Here is a 22,611-nt window from a genome sequence, read left to right on the forward strand (position 1 = left end):
GCCCTGAAAACAGCTTGGAAAATTCCAGATATTGATGTCATGGCTTTAGAAGCTTCTGATAGGATACAGTGGGGGGAGGGGGGGGGGGGGGGGGGGAGTATTTGATCCCCTGCTTATTTTGTACGGCCATGAAAATACTGCCCCCTAGCCCAGACAGGTTAACAGTATGATGGTCTTGAGATAGAAGCTATTTTTCAGTCTCTCGGTCCAAGCTTTGATGCACCTGTACTGATCTTGCCTTCTGGATGATAGCAGGGTGAACAGGCAGTGGCTCAAGTGGTTGTTGTCCTTGATGATCTTTTTGGCCTTCCTGTGACATTGGGTGCTGTAGGTGTCCTGGAGGGCAAGCAGTTTTCTTCGGGTGATGTGCTGTGCAGACCGCACTACCCTCTGGAGAGCCCTGCAGTTGTGGGCGGTGCAGTTTCCGTACCAGGCGGTGATACAGCCCAACAGGATGCTATCAATTTTGCATATGTAAAAGTTTGTGAGGGTTTTAGGTGACAAGACATTTCTTCTGTCTCTTAAGATTGAAGAAATGCTGTTGCGCCTTCTTCACCACACTGTCTGTGTGGGTGGACCATGTCCATGATGTGTATGCAGAGGAACTTTAAACTTTATACCTTCTCTACTGCTATCCTGTCGATGTAGATAGGGGGGTGCTCCCTCAGCTGTTTCCTGAAGTCCACGATCGTCTCCTTTGTTTTGTTGATGTTGAGTGAGAGGTTATTTTACCGACACCACACAATGAGTGCCCTCACCTCCTCCCGATAGGCTGTCTTGTCGTTGTTGGTGATCAAGCCCACTACTGTTGTGTCGTCTGCAAACTTGATGATCATGTTGAAGCGTGCATGGCCACGCAGTCATGGGTAAATAAGGAGTACAGGACGGGGCTTAGCACGCACCCTTGTGGGCCCCAGTGTTTTGGATCAGCAAAGTGGAGATGTTGTTTACTACCTTCACCACCTGGGAGCGGCCCGTCAGGAAGTCCAGTACCCAATCGCACAGGGTGGGGTTGAGACCCAGGGCCTCAAGCTTAATGATGAGCTTGGAGGATAATATGGTGTTGAATGCTGAGCTGTAGTCAATGAACAGCATTCTTACATAGGTATTCCTTTTATCCAGATGGGATAGGACAGTGTGTAGTGGGATGGCGATTCCATCATCTGTGGACCTATTGGTGCGGTATGCAAATTGCAGTGGGTCTAGGGTGACAGGTAGGTGGAGGTGATATGATCCTTGACTAGTCTCTCAAAGCACTTCATGATGACAGAAGTGAGTGCTACGGGGCGATAGTCATTTAGTTGTTACCTTTGCCTTCTTAGGTACAGGAACAATAGTGGCCATCTTGAAGCATATGGGGACAGCAGACTGGGATAGGAAGAGATTGAATATGTCCGTAAACACACCAGCCAGCTGGTCTGCTCATGCTCTGGGGACGAGGCTAGGGATGCCGTCTGGGCCGGCAGCTTTGCGAAGGTTAACACGTTTATAAATGATTTTCTTTTTGTAGTCTGTGATTGTCTGTAGACCCTGCCACATACGTCTCGTGTCTGAGCAGTTGAACTGTGTGACTCCACCTTGTCCCTGTACTGGCATTTCGCTTGTTTGATTGCCTTGCGGAGGGAATAACTACACTGTTTGTATTCGGCCATATACCAGATACACCTGGTGATATCGCATTAAGACTTCTGCCAGTGGTCCTCCCAAAACCAGTCTACACGATAACGTTACAGCATACGACATTCTAGAGACATTCTAGAGACGATTCTGTGCTTACAACTTTGTGGCAAAAGTTTGGGGAAGGCCCTTTCGTGTTTCAGCATGACAATGCCCTCATGCACAAAGCGAGGTCCATACAGAAATTGTTTGTTGAGATTGGTATGGAAGAACTTGACTGGCCTGCACAGAGCCCTGACCTCAACCCCATTGAACACCTTTGGGATGAATTGGAATGCCGATTACAAGACAGGCCTAATCGCCCAACATCAGTGCCCGACCTCACTTATGCTCGTGGCCGAATGGAACCAAGCCCCCGCAGCAATGTCCCAAGATCTGGTGGAAAGCCTTCCCAGAAGAGTGGAGGATGATTTAGCAGCAAAGGGGGGGACCAACTCCATAGTAATGCCCATGATTTTGGAATCAGATGTTCGATGAGCAGGTGTCCACATACTTTGGTCATGTAGTGAAGGTTGGGACCAACATGGTGGAGTACCTGCACCAGGCGGAGGTGATCAGACCCTACCCATTTGTGTTGGCTCTTGGGGACTGCTCCCAGGTGTTTACAGTCATTAGTGGACCGGCATTGGAGCAAGGTACACTGCTTGGGGAACTGGATGTGTGCTTCAAGTCCTATTATGTTTTTGATATCAATTTTCCCTACTTTCAGATGTGACAGGAGGAAGCACATCCCGTCTGACTGATGTGTTCCTGTGAATTAATAGATCAATGGACGGAGTGTCATTTCAATGCTAATATGTTCTTAAGGCACTATTTAATAATAATAATAATAATAATAATATTTAACCTTTATTTAACCAGGTCAACCAGGCCAGTTGAGAACAAGTTCTCATTTACAACTGTGACCTGGCCAAGATAAAGCAAAGCAGTGCGACACAAATAACACAGTTACACATGGAGTAAACAAACGTACAGTCAATAACACAACAGAAAAGGCTATATACAGTGTGTGCAAATTAAGTAAGATAAGGGAGGTAAGGCAATAAATAGGCAATAGTGGCGAAATAATTACAATTTAGCAATGCATTTGTGCCTGCTTTATGGCTTCATTACAGAATGTGACTCGTTTGCCTTTAGTTCAACTACTGAAGAGCATTCGTGTAAGCTTTCATTCTATCACAACAATATCACAACAATTTATATTAAACACAAATGTAGACAATAGGGCTTTGTTTCAAAGAAAATATATTTATATGTTCTTGTACATTTTCTGACGTGATGCATTTTCTGAAATGCAGGCAATAGAACTTAACTATTTGAAATTGGGTTATTTTTAACCCGTAATTTTTTGGGGTCACAATAACTCATTTTGGAAAAAAATTATGAATAGCCATAATTCAATTTCTACCTTCTTAAGATATGAAAATATTTTTTTAAATTCACTAATTGATTTCAGTGTCCTAATTTTCTTTTCTTTTCTGATTGTTTCAGTGCATGCATTCAACAAGCTTTGGACGAAAGCAGTAGATCTGAACTGGGTTTAAATTTAGTTTTTGTTGTTATCATTATTACCATTTTGTTAATTATCTTTCAAACTTCCATTGGTTAATCTATTGCTCAGTTATCACTTGACTCATGTAAATAATTCTGTAGTTGTCCCTTTAAACATCCTAACTTCCCCATATAGTAGTGTTCACATTTCCCAACGTGTACATTTTGTAGCTACATTAAAAGAGTAAATAAACTATTTATTGGGGAAATATCCAGTCTTTGCCATTTTCTTCATTACCATGCTGATTTCTAGTTGTAATGTATGAATTATCTGTTTAAAGACATTGAATACATATTGTTTAATATGTTTCGTTTTTTTCCTCTGTGAGGTAAGTTCATTTAAAGTTATGTTACTTGGATTATGTAGATACATTTCAGTGTTTAACACACAGAAACCAAAAACATAATCTAATTTGCGTATTCATACTGAGTTTGCAGCAAACAGAATATTCGCCACAAGTTTCCCAGAAATTATTGCCAGAAGTTCACAAGTTGCCGTAAATTTACAGCAACAGTTTGCCACAAAACTAAACTCAGCAAAAAAGAATTCGTAAAAATCCAAATAACCTCTTACATCTAGACGTTCCGCTAGCGGAACACCTGCTCCAATATCCAATGATGGGCGTGGCGCGAAATACAAACTCCTCTAAAATCCGAAAACTTCCATTTTTCAAACATATGACTATTTTACAGCATTTTAAAGACAAGACTCTCGTTAATCTAACCACACTGTCCGATTTCAAAAAGGCTTTACAGCGAAAGCAAAACATTAGATTATGTCAGCAGAGTACCCAGCCAGAAATAATCAGACACCCATTTTTCAAGCTAGCATATAATGTCACAAAAAACAAAACCACAGCTAAATGCAGCACTAACCTTTGATGATCTTCATCAGATGACAACCCTAGGACATTATGTTATACAATGCATGCATGTTTTGTTCAATCAAGTTCATATTTATATCAAAAAACAGCTTTTTTACATTAGCATGTGACGTTCAGAACTAGCATACCCCCCCGCAAACATCCGGTGAATTTACTAAATTACTCACGATAAACGTTCACAAAAAACATAACAATTATTTTAAGAATTATAGATACAGAACTCCTCTATGCACTCGATATGTCCGATTTTAAAATAGCTTTTCGGTGAAAGCACATTTTGCAATATTCTCAGTAGATAGCCCAGCCCTCACGGCTAGCCATTTAGACACCGACCAAGTTTAGCCCTGACCAAACTCCGATTTACTATTACAAAAGTTTGATTACCTTTGATGTCTTCGTCAGAATGCACTCCCAGGACTGCTACTTCAATAACAAATGATCTGACTCCATGGCACATGGTTAACCTGTTATGGCTAGGGGGCAGTATTTTCACAGCCGGATAAAAAACGTACCCGATTTAATCTGATTATTACTCCTGTCCAGAAACTAGAATATGCATATAATTATTAGCTTTGGATAGAAAACACTCCAAAGTTTCTAAAACTGTTTGAATGGTGTCTGTGAGTATAACAGAACTCATTTGGCAGGCCAAAACCTGAGAAGATTCCATGCAGGAAGTGGCCTGTCTGACAATTTCTTGCCCTTCTTGATTATCTCTATCCATTACAGAGGATCTCTGCTGTTACGTGACACTTCCTACGGCTCCCATGGGCTCTCAGAAGGCGGCAAAAAGCTGAATCGTGGCTTTGCAGGCTCTGGTTGAAACAAAGTAGCGCGTTTGGGTAGTGGCTGGTTACAGTACTGTGAGACTCAGGCTCGTGCCCGCGTCGACAGAATGCTTTGTTTTCTTTCGTCTGTTTACCTAAACGCAGATTCCCAGTCGGAATATTATCGCTTTTTTACGCGAAAAATGGCATAAAAATTGATTTTAAACAGCGGTTGACATGTTTCAAAGTACGGTAATGGAATATTTAGAAATCTTTTGTCACGAATTGCGCCATGCTCGTGACCCTTATTTACACTTCGGATAGTGTCTTGAACGCACGAACAAAACGCCGCTATTTGGATATAACGATGGATTATTTTGGACCAAACCAACATTTGTTATTGAAGTAGCAGTCCTGGGTGTGCATTCTGACGAAGACAACAAAGGTAATCAAACTTTTGTAATAGTAAATCGGAGTTTGGTCAGGGCTAAACTTGGTCGGTGTCTAAATGGCTAGCTGTGATGGCTGGGCTATCTACTGAGAATATTGCAAAATGTGCTTTCACCGAAAAGCTATTTTAAAATCGGACATATCGAGTGCATAGAGGAGTTCTGTATCTATAATTCTTAAAATAATTGTTATGTTTTTTGTGAACGTTTATCGTGAGTAATTTAGTAAATTCACCGGATGTTTGCGGGGGCTATGCTAGTTCTGAACGTCACATGCTAATGTAAAAAAGCTGGTTTTTTATATAAATATGAACTTGATTGAACAAAACATGCATGCATTGTATAACATAATGTCCTAGGGTTGTCATCTGATGAAGATCATCAAAGGTTAGTGCTGCATTTAGCTGTGGTTTTGTTTTTTGTGACATTATATGCTAGCTTGAAAAATGGGTGTCTGATTATTTCTGGCTGGGTACTCTGCTGACATAATCTAATGTTTTGCTTTCGCTGTAAAGCCTTTTTGAAATCGGACAGTGTGGTTAGATTAACGAGAGTCTTGTCTTTAAAATGCTGTAAAATAGTCATATGTTTGAAAAATGGAAGTTTTCGGATTTTAGAGGAGTTTGTATTTCGCGCCACGCCCATCATTGGATATTGGAGCAGGTGTTCCGCTAGCGGAACGTCTAGATGTAAGAGGTTAATGAACTGATACACAAAACGATGCCATAGTTTTTAAATTTAAATGATAAAAAAATGATTGCAACCAATAGAATAGATTTTACTGCGAAGAGACAGAATCATTAGATAATTTGTTTTGGTACTGTCCATATGTAGCTTGCTTTTGGTCGCAGGTTCATTAATGGCTCAATAATTGCAACATTTACCTGGAGCTAAGTCTGCAGATAGCACTACTGGGTGAATGGAAAGTCATAGTCAATTGATCAATAATATAATAATACTCTTAGCAAAACATTTTATCTTTCATTTACAATCTTTACAAACTATGAGAATAAAAAGGTTCAGAACTTTTGTGAAACATCACAGCACATTTGAAAAATATATGTTAAATATATATCTGATAAAGTATAAGTTGGAAGAATAAGATGTCTAAGTGTTGTTGTCCATTAGTTTATTCATGTTGGGGGAGGGGTGGGGTCAGGGGAAAATAATGAAGGAAAATATATTTAAAAACCTATATATTTCATATAAATACATTTTTAGACTAACCCTCGTCAGTCATTCAGACGCACTAGCTAGAACTAAAATACTTGCAAGACTTCACACGCTGGTGGCAGGAGAATTAAACCACTGTCTGGGTCAAAAATCCATACCCCAACCTTAATAAGTCAGCACCAAAAACCTTACCTTGCTGTATTTACAGAAAACAACCCAACTATTGACCCAATGCCTGCAACCTAGCTATTGGGTCATTCAAACAACCCAACAATTTTTAGAGTGTAACTTACATCTCAAAGACATACATACAAAAAGCCTTGGTCTGGCTGGTGCACTCATATTTATCTGTCCTCAGTTTGATTGAAGGCCTCAATCTGTATTTTTGCCTGGTAACGGATTGCTTCTAGAAAGAAAGAAGAAACAACACATGATCAATATGAGCTAGCTACTAGTTTAAAACAATGAAAGATCTTATTGTTCCAAAGAGTGAATGTACAGTGTCTTGCAAAAGTATTCATCCCCCTGGCATTTTTCCTATTTTGTTGCATTACAACCTGTAATTTAAATTGATTTGTATTTGGATTTCATGTAATGGACATACCGAAAATAGTGAAATGAAAAAAAGTACTTTTACATTTTTTTTTATAAAAAAACAAACAGAAAAGTGGTGCGTGCATATGTATTCATCCCCTTTGCTATCAAGCCCCAAAATAAGATCTGGTGCAACCAATTACCTTCAGAAGTCGCATAATTAGTTAAATAAAGTCCACCTGTGTGCAATTAAGTGTCACATGATCTGTCACATGATCTCAGTATATATACACACAGCTGTTCTGAAAGGCCCCACAGTCTGCAATACCACCAAGCAAGCGGCACTACGAAGACCAAGGAGCTCTCCAAAAAGGTCAGGGACAAAGTTGTGGAGAAGTACAGATCAGGGTTGGGTTATAAAAAAATATCCGAAACTTTGAACATCCCACGGAGCAACATTAAATCAATTATTAAAAAAATGAAAAGAATATGGCACCACAACAAACCTGCCAAGAGAGGGCCGCCCACCAAAACTCATGGACCAGTCAAGGAGGGCATTAATCAGAGAGGCAACAAAAAGACCAAAGATAACCCTGAAGGAGCTGCAAAGCTCCACAGTGGAGATTGGAGTATCTGTCCATAGGACCACTTTAAGCCGTACACTCCACAGAGCTGGGCTTTACGGAAGAGTGGCCAGAAAAACCCATTGCTTAAAGAAAAAAATAAGCAAACACGAAGGTACTCTGGTCAGATGAGACTAAAATTGAGCTCTTTGGCCATCAAGTGAAACGTTATGTCTGGGGCAAACCCAACACCTCCCATCACCCCGAGACTACCATCCCCACAGAGAAGCATGGTGGTGGCAGCATCATGCTGTGGGGATGTTTTTCATTGGCAGGGACTGGGAAACTGGTCAGAATTGAAGGAATGATGGATGGCGCTAAATACAGAGAAACTCTTGAGGGAAACTTTTTTTCAGTCTTCCAGTGATTTGAGACTGGGACAGAGGTTCACCTTCCAGCAAGACAATCACCCTAAGCATACTGCTAAAGCAACAGTCGAGTGGTTTAAGGGGAAACATTTAAATGTCTTGGAATGGCCTAGTCAAAGCTCAGAACTCAATCGAATTGAGAATCTGTGGTATGACAAATATTACTGTACACCAGAAGAACCCATCCAACTTGAAGGAGCTGGAGCAGTTTTGCTTTGAAGAATGGGAAAAAATCCCAGTGGCGAGATGTGCCAAGCTTATGGAGACATACCCCAAGAGACTTGCAGCTGTAATTGCTGCAAAAGGTGGCTCTACAAAGTATTGACTTTAGGGGAGGTGAATGGTTACGCACGCTCAAGTTTTCAGTTTTTTTGTCTCATTTCTTGTTTGTTTCACAATCAAAAATATTTTTGCATCTTCAAAGTGGTAGGCATGTTGTGTAAATGAAATGCTACAAGCCCCTGAAAAATTCATTTTAATTCCAGCTTGTAAAGCAACAAAATAGGAAAAATGCCAAGCTACTGTATGGGCTACATTTATGAGAATAATAAATAGATTTACTTACCTTATCAATCTTGAAGACAACACACTCATTTATCACTCAAAAAGTGTTATGACTGAGTGCACCATAAACATATTTCCTGGGTGTTGATGCATCCTCCTCCCAGTACAGCCTCTTCCAACACCACGGGTAAGGGGAGGGAATCTGTCTTCAAAAGTGAGGTATTGCTTTGAGGTATAAACTCAGTGTTGCTAGCTAGCTACCAACCTTAGCTGTTGTTCTAGCTAACATGTTACTGAACCATGACACTAGCATATTGGTATTAAAAAACAGCAACATATTCACCTAAAAAAATAAGTTTAGGAAAATCATTAGTTAGCTAGCTAGCTAACTATCACATGAATTGTGAAAAAATGATATATAACGTTAGCTAGCTAAGCGCTAGCCAGTCAGTCAGTGGCACTGATAGAATGAAACTGGTATCAACGAAATGTGTTTCATTCTATCCCAATAAAACATGACTTTGCTATTTAGCCACCAAATGTGAAAGTTTATTAAGAAGTTTAATTAATAAGTTAGACACTCACCGGACAACTTTGGTAGGTAGCTAGCTACAGTGAGGGAAAAAAGTATTTGATCCCCTGCTGATTTTGTACGTTTGCCCATTGACAAAGAAATTATCAGTCTATAATTTTAATGGTAGGTTTATTTGAACAGTGAGAGACAATAACAACAAAAAAATCCAGAAAAACACATCTCAAAGATGTTGGCTAGGCCACTCCAGGACCTTAATGTGCATCTTCTTGAGCCACTCCTTTGTTGCCTTAGCCATGTGTTTGGGTCATTGTCATGCTGGAATACCCATCCACGACCCATTTTCAATGCTCTGGCTGAGGGAAGGAGGTTCTCACCCAAGATTTGACGGTACATGGCCCCGTCCATCGTCCCTTTGATGCGGTGTAGTTGTCTTGTCCCCCTAGAAAAAAAACACCATCAAAGCATAATGTTTCCACCTCCATGTTTGACGGTGGAGATGGTGTTCTTGGGGTCATAGGCAGCATTCCACCTCCTCCAAACACGGCGAGTTGAGTTGATGCCAAAGAGCTCCATTTTGGTCTCATCTGACCACAACACTTTTACCAGTTGTCCTCTGAATCATTCAGATGTTCATTGGCAAACTTCAGACGGGCATGTATATGTCTTCTTGAGCAGGGGGACCTTGCGGGCGCAGCAGGATTTCAGTCCTTCACGGCATAGTGTGTTACCAATTGTTTTCTTGGTGACTATGGTCCCAGCTGCCTTGAGATCATTGGCAAGATCCTCCCGTGTAGTTCTGGGCTGATTCCTCACCGTTCTCATGATAATTGCAACTCCACGAGGTGAGATCTTGCATGGAGCCCCAGGCCGAGGGATAGACAGTTATTTTGTGTTTCGTCCATTTGCAAATAATCGCACCAAATGTTGTCACCTTCTCACCAAGCTGCTTGGCGATGGTCTTGTAGCCCATTCCAGCCTTGTGTAGGTCTACAATCTTGTCCCTGACATCCTTGGAGAGCTCTTTGGTCTTGGCCATGGTGGAGAGTTTGGAATCTGATTGATTGATTGCTTCTGTTAGGAGCACTCCCTTTAAGAGGTGTGCTCCTAATCTCAGCTCGTTACCTGTATAAAAGACACCAGGGAGCCAGAAATCTTTCTGATTGAGAGGGGGTCAAATACTTATTTCCCTCATTAAAATGCTAATCAATTTATAACGTTTTTGATTTATGTGTTTTTCTGGATTTTTTTGGTTTTATTATGTCTCTCACTGTTCAAATAAACCTACCATTAAAATTATAGACTGATCATTTCTTTGTCAGTGGGCAAACGTACAAAATCAGCAGGGGATCAAATACTTTTTTCCCCCACTGTACATAGATAGCTTGGTTTCCATTTTCAAACAGATGTTTCTTATCTCCTTGATTGGTCATGAACTTGTTGCCCCATGTTTGGCACAGATTCAAATTGAATCCTAAGAGAATTTTCTGCCAGAAAAAAACCTCTGGCAAACTGTTATTGTTGCCAAAGATTTGCCGCAGATTCACCACGTGGCAAACGTTTGCAAAGTTTTGGCCACATTTCATGGCACACTATTTAGTTTTCAGCAACAAATTCATTTTTGTAAGGGCTGGCTTGGTGTGGATTTACAGTGCAGTGTACAAATCTTTATAGAAGTGGGAGGAACTTTGATTAATTTTGGTTCTGATAGGAATTCCCGTGTTTTAGATTCAATAGTTACTATATCAGCTAATTGATTATTACTGTGTAGCTTGGGGCGATTACCATGGAAGTATTGGTTGAGTTTAACTCAATGGATGGTAAATTCTGCTATCTGTCTTATCAATAAATTAAGTTCTGTCTTGACTTTGGAAAAAGTAATAGCTACCTGGTCTGAATTTCTTATGTATCATTATGATTAACATATCATCATTATGATTATACGTTTCAATGCATGCCAACGGAACCGGAACCACAAGCTCGTTGTCTCCCACGGTTGACGTATGTCTGGAGTGGCGCGGGGCCTAGAGCTGATGGGACAGACTGAGGTATCCATTCAGCGGGGCTAAAGAAAGTAAAAGTGTTGACACAATGTCCTGCACTCACTCACTGCCACACACACACACACACACACACACACACACACACACACACACACACACACACACACACACACACACACACACACACACACACACACACACACACACACACACACACACACCGTTCCATGACTAACATCCATTCTCATTTAACAAACAGGAACGGTGTCAAATTGGGAACTCCGATTAAAAATGTGTATGTTCAGTTCAGAAACTATAATGGCCTCTTATGTTAATTATGATTTTTATTAATAACTGTCTTATAAACGGATATATACCATCTTATATCATAATATGATATAACACATGGCATCTCAACTCATTAGTTCAATAAGTGCTCTCCAATTTCCCCAAAATCCACAGTGGGTAGAGCAAGTCACATTTGCGCTCGCTCAGAGATCTGTGGAACTTCTAAAGCCCCAGCTAAAGAAATGTCATCTGTTTTTTTACCGAGGGCCAAGAGCAACACTGGGCCTCTCCCTGGGCCCTGCCACAGGAATCAATTCCCCTCGCTTGATGGAGAAATGGCAAAGTTTGTTGTTATTACTTTGAAGATTCCCGTGGTTTCCTCTTACTGCATTGGGTTTGTCCATGAGGGCCGCTGTGTGCTTTAAAGACAGAGGGGGGAGGGAAGAAGGCAGAAATGTTTTGAGCATTTTTAGTTTCTCACTCCTCTTATTTTTTGCTTCCGTTGTGCAAGATGTTGAACAAGATGTGATCTGGGTTTTGAACACAGGTCGTCGGAGCGCCACAAGAATGTTGAGCTTAAGCCTAGGCAATAGTGGAGAAAGTAAATGCAAGTCTTCAGCTCCCAGACAAGGTTTAGAAACTGAACCACCTCTATTACAATTCATCCCCTTTCCACCAATGTTCTGTGCAAGATTCTGTGCGACTTCCATCGTGCGTTTACTGTGAACACTGAGACTGTACCCGCTTTAAGTTACAGTTTCAACAGTGGCCATGTTGGCTACTGTGGCTATTTAACAGAGGTGTGGACTCGAGTCACATGACTTGGACTCGAGTCAGACTCGAGTGACAAATATGATGACTTGCAACTCGACTTTGACTTTAACACCAATGACTCGTGACTTGACTTGGACTTGAGCCTTTTTGACTCGAACTGACTTGATACCCACCCCAAGCCCAAATATTAAAAATGATGCTATTTAAAAAAGTGTGCAGCTCATCAACTCTTCAGCCAATCAAATTGTGCCAGCTGAGAAAAAGTTGAGCGTGGCAGTGCAGAGGATCTTCGGTGTGTGAATTCCGACGGAGCCCTTGGAAAGATGATACCCCAAATTATTATTTTCGGATATAAAGACTACGCTGTAGTCAACAAAAAAACAGATTGGAACTTGCAAAACATGCCGGAAGAAAATTACAGACGGAGGCACAACTACTTCCAACTTTGTTCGACATTTGAAGCTGCACAAAGAACGGTAAGTCGTGGCTAATATAGCCGACAGCTATATAACTTTGCTAGTGTAGCATGTAGGCTAACGTAACATTAAATCAATGAGCCTCCACACAGTCAGTCAGTGCGGGAACGTGATCATTGCACCCAAGATTGAGCTACAATTGGCCAGGCAGTTGGTAGCCTAAATCCTGCCTGATGTTACTGCTGTTCCTGAAACCATTGACCTACGTTAGCCTACTGTAACCACACACAGAGAGGTTGTGTGTGTGTTAAGGTTGGGCGATTGTGTACAAGTCTACATCGCCCGATTGTGCCCCATAGCGATCCTCGATAGTCGATCGATATGGGGGGAGGGGGTCTTTCTCATGGCTACCCATGGAAGTCAAGTTTATTTGGCAAGTAATAAATATATATATTTTTAAAAGCATTCATGATTTGTGTAAATGTAATATACTAACTATTACTCTTGTTAAAAATATGAAATGGTATTACATTTGGTTTAGAGATCATTTTGACTTGTTTATGATTCGAAACTCAAAGTTTAGGACTTGAGACTTGACTTGCCTGTCTTGACTTGGGACTTGTAAAACAATGACTTGGTCCCACCTCTGCTATTTAATCATAATGTGGGCCTACCAGAGGCCTACCATCAAAAACAACAGAGAAAATGCATCCCATAACATTTTAACATAGAAATAGCTGTTCTATCATTCAGCCTACAGTAGCAGAAATGTGGGGTGTTCAATGTAGGCCTACATTCCATGAGACTTTTGAGGGAAAAAAAACAATCTGTTTATCCACTTGTTCTTCAGACAAGGAGGTGACTGAAAATGTTGTGTTTGATGCAAGAAACCACTTTACAAAATGAAATGCATTATTATTCCAACACTATTATTACAGAGAATCAGACAAATCATGCTACCCTCTGCCTATTGGCTACTTAGCTTATTCAAGCCTGTCTCAATATACACCACTGCACCTTTAAGAAAGAAATAAGCTCTTTACCTGACTCACTTTTCAAAGATGTCTATAAATGTACATGTTTTGTGCTCCTGTAAGAAGCAATCACTCCCCAAATTATCTACAACTTGGCTAATAACTCACTAACTAGCAAAGGATAAAAACAAAACAAGTGCATCTACTCACGACCGCTCAAGCTGTAAACACAGTCCAATTAAGTAAATGGCACAGATGCATTTGGTCTATTTGCATATAGGTCTACCGCAGCTCTGACTGTTTATGCCACACCGGTCTGTGTAAAGTTTACATAAGTTTACATTACCTTCCCAAGTTCTCTCACGTCACCCCGCTCCTCCGCTCTCTCCACTGGCTTCCAGTTGAAGCTCGCATCCGCTACAAGACCATGGTGATTGCCTACGGAGCTGTGAAGGGAACGGCACCTCCATACCTTCAGGCTCTGATCAGGCCCTACACCCAAACAAGGGCACTGCGTTCATCCACCACTGGCCTGCTGGCCCCCCTACCTCTGAGGAAGCACAGTTCCCGCTCAGCCCAGTCAAAACTGTTTGCTGCTCTGGCACCCCAATGGTGGAACAAGCTCCCTCACGATGCCAGGACAGCGGAGTCAATCACCACCTTCTGGAGACACCTGAAACCCCACCTCTTTAAGGAATACCTAGGATAGGATAAAGTAATCCTTCTAACCCCCCCCCCCCCCTTAAAAGATTTAGATGCACTATTGTAAAGTGGTTGTTCCACTGGATATCATAAGTTGAATGCACCATTTTGTAAGTCGCTCTGGATAAGAGCGTCATTATCACCGCATACTGGCTTTGCTTTAATTGCCCTGCCAATGAATGCATTGTCGTTGGGGGAATTTAAAAAATAGAAATATTTCAAAATGGGCTATATGATCACACCGGTAATAGATTCGTTGTTATATTACTTGTGAAGCACAGCTGAGTGAGCATACATTTAAATAATTTACTTTTTATTTTACTGGGCTGATGGTGCCTGTATCTGATGGTCAGTCTCAGTGGAGGGAGAGAACAGCTGACTGATGGTCTGCCTATCAACATCACTCCGCTCTCCCTTTCCTCCACTGACCAAAAAAGGACATGGACTTCCAGCTGATTGCGAAATTTGAGTCACACCTCATTATTTCTGCCTCATGCACAAATTAATGTTATTACTCCTGTGAACAGAGAAAGTGAAAAATTCCTCCATATTAAAAAAGACCCAAGCCACTAATAATAACAACAACGCAAGCCTATAGATACACTTTCATACCATTCATTACTACTGCGGTGCTTGTAGTAGCGCTGAGTGGAAATACATCACGCATTTTACGGCTTATAAACGTGTTGAATATAAAGTGTTGACAGTGCTGAGTAAGAACTTAAACATGAAGTCACTCATTAAAACAGCAGTTCTTTACTGTTTTGGTTGACAGTCTCACTCTAGTCATGGTTTTAAAGTTGTGAAATTTCACAGTATCAACTTTGGTGTAGCTTTCTTTATGCCTGCTACATTACTGCAGACACGGTGATCTAAGCCATCCGATTGGCCAGGGGTAAGCCTATAGCGCACTTGATTTGCTCTCTGGGCTCACCGGGAAGGCAGTTTGTACCTTCAGACACAAGAAATGGTTCCAAATGGCAACAGTTTGTCTACCCGGAGTGCAGAGCAGCTGAATCAGGGGCACATACCACCAACAGTTTTTTACAGAATGTTTGTCGAGATCGACCGATTTGTGACCACTGCTCCAGAAAGTCTAGTGAAGTTCAATCTCGTTCTTCTCTCTGTGTGCTGATATTTCTCTGTGGCAGTCCCGGGGGAGCTGCGTGGCAGTTTCTGGGCTACTGCACGCACACACACGCAGTTCAGAGGGAACATTGCTCTCCACCAATCTCGCCGCATCAACTCTAGCAGCAGATGGCAAGTGATGGAATCCAAGTCACTGCACCAATATGTCAAACTGGGTTTGACACAGACTGCACACTACAAGACTGTTAGCTCACTGAGCCAAAGTCTTAGTGTTAGCGCTGGGAGCTAAGACAAGTCTTTGGTCTCAGGCAATCACTCATGAAGCAAAAACCTCCACACGTACACACATAAAAGACACATACCCATTGCACCTCTGCTACGTCCTCCACCTTAGGCAGCATCAGGGCTGGAGGCAGAACCTCGGCCTGCAGGATGACCTGTAGGTCAGCATTGGCCAGGCCGCTGGACACGGAGTTGACCCTCACACACTTCTCTGTCCTGCCCAGGTCCAGCTCTGCCAGCATCCTGGGGATGGTCTCCCTTGCCTCTGTCTTGAAAAGGAGACAAAACAAAGAAAATAGTCCATTATTACATAGAAGGATGCAGAGAGAGAGAGAGAGAGCGAGAGCGAGAGCGAGAGAGAGAGAGAGAGAAAGAGAAAAAAAATATGGATGAAGGAGAGAGTAGGGGAGATTGAGAAAGAAGGAGAGAGGGAGAAAAAGAAAAGAGTAGCTGTCAGCTTTGCACCAGTCCAGCGTTAAAGGAATACTGCAAGATTTAGAGATTTAGATTGTTTATCTACTTACCCAGAGTCAGAAATCATGGATATCATTTGTATGTCTCTGCGTGCAGTTTGGAGATTATTGAAGATAGCAAGCATATAGCGCAATTGCTGGAAGTCTCCCAGTACAGTATCCAGGTCCTCTCACATGCAGGTGAATAGACCTAACCAGGGGTTGGAACAACAATGTTTTTCCATTTGTTTTGTTCTGAACAGAACTAGATTTTATTTTGTTCCATTCCACTGTTCCGACCAGCAAAATAAAGTTCTGAACCAGTTTGAACACCAAAAAAGTACTGGTTTATATATTTTTTTAAACCTCTGAAATCTTATTTTGTTTTACATTTAGCTTGACATTAAACTACAATCATGCAGTGCGGATAGAGCAGCTTGCTATGAAGCGGGCAAGCTATAGCGCAATGAGTTGTTAAACATGCGTGATGGAAAAACGAGTGTAGGGCGTGAGATGTAAATAAAATTTTGTGGGTGGGAAGAGAGCGAGAAGGAAGAGGCTTGGCTTGAAGCTCTGGGCATCTTGTGATGACATATATTATCTGAATTAGGCCAACCGAATTATACCTATGGAGGAGCGGTTTCTATGGAGGAACTTTAAATGTCTTTGAACTTCAGAGTTGACTTAACGTTGGAACAGAGAAGCTCGCAAGCTAACAACCTAGTGTGTGCAGAGCGGCACCAGAATTAAAAACGTCTTACCTTTTTGTAGCTAATAAATTCAATGTGAAATGTATTAACTACAGTATCCCTAACTAGCATTGAAAAATTCAAACCATTATTCTCTAATTAAAAATCTCTCCCCATTTTCTGAATCACGCTTGTAATGTCAGTAGACTAGAGCTATGCTTCGGAGGGGGAGGGGCAGGTAGTCTACACACACACACACACAGCAAAGATTTTCAGCTGGCAGGCAGGCACTGGAAGAAGTTTCTGATTGACAGAGGGAGGGTTTTGCCTAGGCGGTTTATTGCGTTTTTGTGGGACTGGAAAAAGATGTCCAAAATGTAAAATAACGTTATTAACCGGTTTCCATGCTTTTAAAATAACGGTTCTGTTCCCGGAACAGTATAGATCACTTTCGTTCCTGGTTATGATTCTGTTCCTTGAAAAATGTCGTTCTTTTCCGGTTTTCGGTTCTGTTGCCTGAACCGGGTCCAACCCCTGTTTTTAATTACTCCAAAACTGGGTGGTTGGTCATTTATAGTCTTACAAAGCTATACATAGCAATCAATACTTTCAAACATGTTTTATTTCACTGATAATATTAAGATTCTATCCACTTCCTCATTCTTTCCCCATTGTCGCATAGAAAAGTATTGAGATCGCAATTTTGTATCCGTCCCATTATGGTGTCTGTGAGCTCACAGGTAGATACCATGTTGTGATGACCAAATTACCTACCACCAAGTTTTGGAGTAGTTAGAAAGTCTATTCCCCTGCTAATGAGAGTAGCTAGCTACCGGGAGACTTCCAGCAATTGCGCTACGATAACGATATGCTAATAATAATAATGGTATCCATGAGTTCGTTTGACTCTGGGTAGATAAAGTAGATAAACAACCTAAATTGAGAAATCTTGCAATATCCCTTTAAAGCTTGACCCAAGAGCAGGGTTGGGGATTTTGCGATCAAATCCATGTCCTGGATGTGTACCATATTGCTCGGCCTAAAGCTACATATGAAATGGTTTTCTATAGTATTTAATAAGTGAAAGCAGGTATTTTGTCAACAGACCACAGATAATAATGGGAGAGTGTTGGGTAAAAACACAAAGATGAATCCTATAATGGCAAGTCGCAATAGACACTCCGATATTTATCAATGTCAGTTCTACCCTATTTCCCAACATAAAAGCTGTATATGCAGTCTAATCTCGTTCCCAGACACTTCCGCCCAAATGCGCAAAGAGTCTGGTGAACCAACACGGCAAACTTGGCCTTTGTTAGCCAATAGAAAGATCGGGAGCATAGGCAATGAAGGGGTTTGATTAATCTGGCCCGGGCGAAGGCAGGGAGGGAGGAGCGCCCTCCTCAAATCGAACAGTAATCTGCACTGCTCGGTCATGTTGTCAACAAGGCAGCATGGTGCATCGCCCAGAAACATACAACCCTTTCTGTATAAAATACATTTTTGAATTTTCAATCCAGTTTTCATTGGTAGGGCAGACAGTGTTATCATAAGCAATCACTTTTGCATGGGAAAACAGAATCCTACTCATTACTAAACGTGCTTAATTACGTCACTTTTGTTTTGAGCCAACTTCGCCGTCGGACAGAGCGGGGCACATGGCTCATGCCTGGGAAGCAGCCCGGTCCATAATCGAATGCAATCAACTTTCAGCCCGTGCAAAAAACGCTTACACCGGCGCACGGGTGAGATTATTCAAACCCCCTCCCTGGCTTAATCTACCAACCAATCATCTCCCACAACACCTTCCCCCTAACCTGTATGTGTATTCTATACATGTCTTGCCTCCACTTGGAAACACACCTCACAGTTGTGTGATTTGCTCAAATTAAATGACAAATACTTTACTCAGTAAGGTCACTCCCACTGAATTGTATGGTCACTCCCACTAAGGCCAACTTGAAGCATTGATATCCAACACTAGCCATGGGATGAGGTTATATGCAGCCTGCATTTCACAAGGATAACACAATAACATAACTAATTTGGGTAAACTGCACTCAGATTTTTATTTGAGACTGTTTTATAGAAAACACATTGACCATTATCCATTAAACAACATAACAGGTATTGTAAATAGATAGAAAAGGTTTCATAAAGTGTCTGTCTCTATATTCAGAGTATTACATCAATCTAGAGAAAATGGCATGAACTCATCAAGAGAGATCTGTCTCCCAAAAGAGGGTTGTGACACTTACGCAACAAGGTACAGCTCACTCTTCATAAATTAGGGTTCAAAGGTTTTCCTGGTGAAGTCAAGTGATCAGGAAAAACTCAGGACCCTAATGATAAGACTGCACAGCACACATTGACAGCCTCTCCAGTCCCTTATGAAGTCTCCAAACAAGCAGAGCCATTGTGAAGGGAGGATAAGGAGAAATGAAAGAGAAATCACCAGTCCCTACACCTATCTGTGACACAGTAGCCTGCAGATTCAAACCAGATGGAGGGAGGGAGAGACGGATGGATGGAGGGGGGCAGAGTTGGAAGGCTTTCTGGGAGAAATGTGTTGTAAAATAAGCAACATGAGGAAATGACGGCTTAGGACTTGTCAGGTCAGGTCAGAGGCGGGGGACTGTGTGTGTGTGTGTGTGTGTGTGTGGATAAGAGAGGTGGTCATTAGCTAGCCTTCTGTGCCTGTCAGATAGAGTGATGACCCTGTTCAATAGACAGATGAAGAGAAGAAGGGGTTATGAGGGGAGAGAGAAACTTGAATAAGCACCTTAGGCCAGGTCAACCTGGTTTCAGAAACTGTACATACATGCTGACACACACTCAAGCACAAAGCCCAACCGTTCTAACCCCACACCAACTATGGGCACTCTGCGGTAGGTTATTGGATAGGACTGTGGGTTCCTAATGGTGTGTACGGATCTGTGCCTCTGTTTGACAACTGCTGACCTGCTACTCTACCCACTTCATTATGAGATGTTCACTCAGAAGGGCCTACTAGTTATCTCTACTTGTCCGACGTCACACACACACACACACACACTTCTTCTCAGTGTGTGCATGCGCACCGGTGCAGTCTGTGTGTGTGAGAGACTGTGACTAAGGCGCATTCCAGGCTAAGACAGAGATCACAGTGCACCCCTTCTCAACTGATGAAATAATCCATCATGTCTCAGCCAAGACGGCAGAATACAGGCAGACGTCCCCTCAAACAGAGACCAGATGACTCCTATGAAATCAGTGCCAACTTTAAAAAATATACTTTGCTAAAGCATTAACTTAACAATTCATATTAAAAAGTGATGATACTCAGAACTGCTTGTACACAGTACTAGTCTCACACACACACACACACACACACACACACACACACACACACACACACACACACACACACCGAGAGAGACAGCGAGAGACATGCAGACCAACGCACACATAGAGAAACAAAGTACCAGTCAAATATTTTATATTTGCAATTCTTCAAAGTAGCCACCCTTTCCCTTGATTACAGCTTTGCACTCTTGGCATTCTCTCAACCACCTTCACCTGGAATGCTTTTCCAACACTCTTAACCTGTTGGGGCTAGGGGGCAGTATTTTCACGGCTGGATAAAAAAATGTACCCGATTTAATCTGGTTACTAATCCTACCCAGTAACTAGAATATGCATATACTTATTATATATGGATAGAAAACACCCTAAAGTTTCTAAAACTGTTTGAATGGTGTCTGTGAGTATAACAGAACTCATTTGGCAGGCAAAACCCTGAGACATTTTCTGACAGGAAGTGGATACCTGATGTGTTGAATTACCTTTAAGCCTATGCCATTGAAACACACAGGGGTTGATTAATGTTTTGGCACTTCCTATTGCTTCCACTAGATGTCACCAGTCTTTACAAAGTGTTTTGAGTCTTTTACTGTGAGATCTGACCGAACAAGAGCCATGGAACGGTGATGGCCGATTAGACTCTGGCGCGCGAGTTCATGTTGGGTACCCTCGTTCCAATACGTTATAAAAGAGAATGCATTCGTCCACCTTGAATATTATTCATGTTCTGGTTAAAAAAGGCACTAATGATTTATGCTATACAACGTTTGACATGTTTGAACGAACGTAAATATATTTTTTCCCCTCGTTCATGACGAGAAGTCGGGCTGGCTTAGATCATGTGCTAACAACACGGATCTTTTTGGACATAAATGATGAGCTTTTTTGAACAAAACTACATTCGTTATGGACCTGTGATACCTGGAAGTGACATCTGATGAAGAGAATCAAAGGTAATGGATTATTTACATAGTATTTTCGATTTTAGATCTCTCCAACATGGCCGTTTGTCTGTATAGCAAAGCATATTTTTCTGGGCACAGTGCTCAGATTATTGCAAAGTGTGATTTCCCAGTAAGGTTATTTTTAAATCTGGCAAGTTGATTGCGTTCAAGAGATGTAAATCTATAATTCTTTAAATGACAATATAATATTTTACCAATGTTTTCTAATTTTAATTATTTAATTTGTGGTGCTGACTTGACTGCCGGTTATTGGAGGGAAACGATTTCCTCAACATCAATGCCATAGTAAAACGCTGTTTTTGGATATAAATATGAACTTGATAGAACTAAAAATGCATGCATTGTCTAACATAATGTCCTAGGAGTGTCATCTGATGGAGATTGTAAAAGGTTAGTGCATCATTTTAGCTGGTTTTATGGTTTTGGTGACCCTGTCTTTGACTTGACAAAACATTACACACAACTCTTGTAAATGTACTGTCCTAACATACTCTAAATTTATGCTTTCGCCGTAAAACCTTTTTGAAATCGTAAAACGTGGTTAGATTAAGGAGATGTTTATCTTTCAAATGGTGTAAAATAGTTGTATTTTTGAAAAATTTGAATTTTGACATTTATTTGGATTCAAATTTGCCGCTCTTGAAATGCACCTGCTGTTGATGGAGTGCACCACGGGTGGCACGCTAGCGTCCCACCTAGCCCATAGAGCTTAAGAAGGAAAGATATTCCACATATTCGACCTGTTAATTGAAATTCATTCCAGGTGACTACCTCATAAAGCTGGTTGAGAGAATGACAAGTGTGCAAAGCTGTCATCAGGACAAAGGGTGGCTACTTTGAAGAATATCAAATATAAACAAATCAAAATAGATTAACACTTTTTACTTCCTGATTCCACGTGTTATTTGATAGTGTTGAGGTCTTCACTATTATTCTACAATGTAGAAAATAGTAAAAATAAAGAAAACCCCTGGAATGACTAGGTGTGTCTAAACTTTTGACTGGTAGTGAACAGAGACATCCACTCAGATACAGACTGAGACACACGTCAGCTAGAGAGAAATGGAGACATGAACTGCTGTCTCAGCCTCCCTGCCTAGTGATGCATAGACACTCCTGACCAAACAAAATGAATAGCCACTGGTAAATCAGTTCATCATCAGAAAGCCTCGTTTATAACATTCTCTGATAAAACGCAGACAGGAGATGGGTGAGAGTCTCCAGTGGCCAAGTTCAAGGTTGATATACTGCCGGGCGGTGTGGATAAAACCACTTTCATGTAACAAGAGACGCAGACGGTCTTTCTTTTCTGTACTTTTGTGGCTTTGAGATGGTGCATTACTTCTGAAACAGAGACGCTTGGCTGGCAGGCAAAAGGAGCTCAGTGGACACACAGGAACACCCCCCCCCCCCCACACACACACCCATCTTACATACCCTCCACACGCCTGTCCTCCATTCCTTTTCTCTCTTTTTCTTTTTTGCAAATTGACAGAGGGAACATTCCTGTGGACATGTCCTCTTCTGTGAGCGCCGGTACTCTGAGCTTGAATAAAGCACTTTGAAACGGGAC

General features: G+C 41.5%; 1 protein-coding gene across 1 annotated transcript in view; it reads right to left on the reverse strand.

Annotated features, from left to right (window-relative positions):
• Positions 1 to 22,611, reverse strand: part of clybl (citrate lyase beta like) — a 217,144-nt gene that overhangs the window by 78,243 nt on the left and 116,290 nt on the right. The window contains exon 3 of the mRNA XM_014172831.3: positions 15,671 to 15,859. Coding sequence (XP_014028306.2) covers positions 15,671 to 15,859 — 189 coding nt within the window. The remainder of the gene's footprint in view (positions 1 to 15,670; positions 15,860 to 22,611) is intronic.

This window comes from Salmo salar, chromosome 25 (genome assembly GCF_965601325.2).
Source record: "Salmo salar chromosome 25, fSalSal1, whole genome shotgun sequence".
NCBI classification, from domain to species: domain Eukaryota; kingdom Metazoa; phylum Chordata; class Actinopteri; order Salmoniformes; family Salmonidae; genus Salmo; species Salmo salar.